At 37.3% G+C, this 4,130-nt stretch overlaps 1 protein-coding gene across 1 annotated transcript; it reads left to right on the top strand.

The window, feature by feature from the left end:
- Nucleotides 1-508: 508 nt before the first annotated feature.
- NRT2 (protein) lies at nucleotides 509-3,116 on the top strand. Its single transcript, NM_001249515.2, has 3 exons — nucleotides 509-1,396; nucleotides 1,785-1,900; nucleotides 2,023-3,116. The coding sequence occupies exons 1-3, from the start codon at nucleotides 587-589 to the stop codon at nucleotides 2,687-2,689; spliced, it is 1,593 nt and encodes a 530-aa protein (NP_001236444.1). The 5' UTR covers nucleotides 509-586; the 3' UTR covers nucleotides 2,690-3,116.
- The last annotated feature ends 1,014 nt before the right edge of the window (nucleotides 3,117-4,130 follow it).

The following is a 4,130-nucleotide window of genomic DNA, read 5'->3' as shown; positions in this document are numbered from 1 at the left end:
CTTTTGGAGAATTGTTTACTCCTAGTTATTATCTTAAAAAAATTGAATCATATAATTATATATTAAGTTTTGAATATGTGTTTCCATCTTATAGTTTATGAGATTACCATGTGTTTAACAGATTGGGATCTACAAACTTTAAAAGTAAGCAGTAGATACATAATAGTTTTATAGGCCTGGTTGGTTAGCTGAAATTTACAGCTACTACGCGGATAATGAACCCCAATGATGAAAACATGCAGACGCATGTTGCAGCATGGAAGTATTTTATTTAATAAGAATAATAATAAGGTAAGTGGTAGTAATTAAATTCCATATTCAGTATCATGGGAAATGAGATTCTTTGCCTTTGGGATACACCATTAGGCTTTTAGCCGTTCCACTGTGTATATGCGGCGAAATGCATTACTCCATGGCCCTTGGGAATCCACTTGCCTCCTATCAGACTCTTACGTAGTCAACGCCTTCGCCTACTATAAAAACACATGCACTACCACACTCCTTCCTTATACCATTCACTACACCAACACACTTTCTTCCTTAATTTTCTAGCTCTTGCTACGTACTTGAATTCAATTAGTTATTAATGGCTGAGATTGAGGGTTCTCCCGGAAGCTCCATGCATGGAGTAACAGGAAGAGAACAAACATTTGTAGCCTCAGTTGCTTCTCCAATTGTCCCTACAGACACCACAGCCAAATTTGCTCTCCCAGTGGATTCAGAACACAAGGCCAAGGTTTTCAAACTCTTCTCCCTGGCCAATCCCCACATGAGAACCTTCCACCTTTCTTGGATCTCCTTCTTCACCTGCTTCGTCTCGACATTCGCAGCAGCACCTCTTGTGCCCATCATCCGCGACAACCTTAACCTCACCAAAAGCGACATTGGAAACGCCGGGGTTGCTTCTGTCTCCGGAAGCATCTTCTCAAGGCTCGCAATGGGTGCAGTCTGTGACATGTTGGGTCCACGCTATGGCTGCGCCTTCCTCATCATGCTTTCGGCCCCTACGGTGTTCTGCATGTCCTTTGTGAAAGATGCTGCGGGGTACATAGCGGTTCGGTTCTTGATTGGGTTCTCGTTGGCGACGTTTGTGTCGTGCCAGTACTGGATGAGCACGATGTTCAACAGTAAGATTATAGGGCTTGCGAATGGGACTGCTGCGGGGTGGGGGAACATGGGTGGTGGAGCCACTCAGCTCATAATGCCTTTGGTGTATGAGCTTATCAGAAGAGCTGGGGCTACTCCCTTCACTGCTTGGAGGATTGCCTTCTTTGTTCCGGGTTTCATGCATGTCATCATGGGGATTCTTGTCCTCACTCTAGGCCAGGACTTGCCTGATGGAAACCTCGGGGCCTTGCGGAAGAAGGGTGATGTAGCTAAAGACAAGTTTTCCAAGGTTAGTCATCTCTTATTCTTTATCTATATATTAATTCTTTCAGAACATAGATAATATGTTTGAAAAAAATTTATGTAATCATGTTATAAAATAATTTTATCCTATCATTTAATCACCATATATATATATATATATATATCATTTTTGATGAATTAATTGACTTTTTACAATAAATATCTTAAAAATCATATTAATAATGATTTTTAATTAAAAAATAGTTTAAAATGAATTTATTTTATTAGTATGATTACTGAATTCTAATATGTGAGTGATTGAATGATATTTACAGTATGAGTCTTATTTATATGTTTGACTTTTCCATTAGTGGTGAATTTTAGTGGAGAAAACAAATCTTAAACTATGTAACGGATTTCACTTTTTTGTTCAGGTGCTATGGTATGCCATAACAAATTACAGGACATGGATTTTTGCTCTCCTCTATGGGTACTCCATGGGAGTTGAATTAACAACTGACAATGTCATTGCTGAGTATTTCTATGACAGGTTAGTTCAGCTCAAAGGCATCACAATTATTTGCATATATCACAATTGCATTAATTTAATAACTCTATTACTACACATTGGTGTTTTTAACCTTACATAATGAGTTAATTGATACAAAACAGATTTAATCTCAAGCTACACACTGCTGGAATCATTGCTGCTTCATTTGGAATGGCAAACTTAGTTGCTCGACCTTTTGGTGGATATGCTTCAGATGTTGCAGCCAGGCTGTTTGGCATGAGGGGAAGACTCTGGACCCTTTGGATCCTCCAAACCTTAGGAGGGGTTTTCTGTATTTGGCTTGGCCGTGCCAATTCTCTTCCTATTGCTGTATTGGCCATGATCCTGTTCTCTATAGGAGCTCAAGCTGCATGTGGTGCAACTTTTGGCATCATTCCTTTCATCTCAAGAAGGTCTTTGGGGATCATATCAGGTCTAACTGGTGCAGGTGGAAACTTTGGGTCTGGCCTCACCCAATTGGTCTTCTTTTCAACCTCCAAATTCTCTACTGCCACAGGTCTCTCCTTGATGGGTGTAATGATAGTGGCTTGCACTCTACCAGTGAGTGTTGTTCACTTCCCACAGTGGGGTAGCATGTTTCTACCACCCTCAAAAGATGTCAGCAAATCCACTGAAGAATTCTATTACACCTCTGAATGGAATGAGGAAGAGAAGCAGAAGGGTTTGCACCAGCAAAGTCTCAAATTTGCTGAGAATAGCCGATCTGAGAGAGGAAAGCGAGTGGCTTCAGCACCAACACCTCCAAATGCAACTCCCACTCATGTCTAGCCATAGCACTTCAATCAAAGAAGATCATGAAACATAATTACTGAGCAGTATTGGGAATGAAGAACCATGAGTGAAGAATTTTCTAATAAGAAATCTTGTAACATGTAGACATAGAATGTTCTGGTTCTGGTTTGCGTGTGGTGTAAGAGTTGTCTACTTGTGGTAAGTCATAAGTATCATAATCAGTATGTCAATGCAGATCTTGATGCTGAGTATCAATAGTATCAGTTTAGTTAATTTGATTTAAAATCAATTTTACCATTGCTGGTTGTGTTTAATTATCCAGTAATTAGGACCTTTTATTTGACTTTCTGGCTTACTATATGGTTGTCTACTTGTGGCAAGTCATAAGTATCATAATCAGAATGTTCTGGTTTGTATATTCTGTACTTGAAATGGAATCAGAAATGAAATTGATATTGTACTCTTTGCAAGTTGCAACTCAATTATTGTTGAGTTTTTTTTAAGAGAAATTGACCTGTCTCATTTCGTGAAGCATAGAACATACCAAGAAGTATATAATAATCTGATAAACGACCAAGCAGATACTAACGCAAGGTAATGCCAAAAATTAGATGAATTAAATAATTTTAAATTCTCTTACAACATGTTATCATATCATATGAATTTACCTGGTTTTGGTTCCGTGTGGATTGCGAAACAGAACTATAACATAGATATTATATATTTATTCACGTAAGGAGTGACTCATCTTTCGCGTTGGCTCAGGAAAAAAGAATGGTGGCCAACTAACCATTGTGTTGTTTGCTATACGCTACTTCCTGTTTCATTCAATTTCCCAAGTTTTTTGGACGGCAAAAACAACTACGCTTTTGACGGTGTTGAGAGGAAGACATTACAAGTAGAAATTGTGGGCTACTACGTCACCAGATGCATTATTCTCAGATTTTTATATTTCTTTTAATCTCTTACTTTTTTCACTGTATCATTCCTCACATTTTTTTATATATATTTATCTCTGCCTTCTATCAATCTTACATATAAAAGATTATGTGAGATAAACACTGTTGTTTTTATTTAAATAGAAAAGACAAACACATTTGCAGACCAACAAGTGATCAGTTTGAATGGAGTATGACTCAAGTTCTGATTTTGTGAATAAAAAAAATAAAATGTCACAAAAAAATGACCAGTTAAATTCTCCTATATGGAGATTATTTATTTATTAAACTTGTAAATGCATTACACCAAGTCACTACTAAATTGTTTTTTTCGGTTTAGTTTATGTCTATCATATAGGTGTAAGTTTAGGCAATTACTCCATGCACCTTTAAACTTGCTTCTTGCACATTTTTAAGCTTTCAAAAGCATTAATCAAGAGTATAAAATTACATTTTGTATGAAGAATGTAAATTTTTAGTTTCCAGAGAAAAGCTAATCCAGAATATAATTTTACATGTCAGATTAGGTGTTGGAAGCA

This window comes from Glycine max, chromosome 13 (assembly GCF_000004515.6).
Source record: "Glycine max cultivar Williams 82 chromosome 13, Glycine_max_v4.0, whole genome shotgun sequence".
NCBI lineage: Eukaryota > Viridiplantae > Streptophyta > Magnoliopsida > Fabales > Fabaceae > Glycine > Glycine max.
This window is presented reverse-complemented; position numbering and strand designations above follow the sequence as displayed.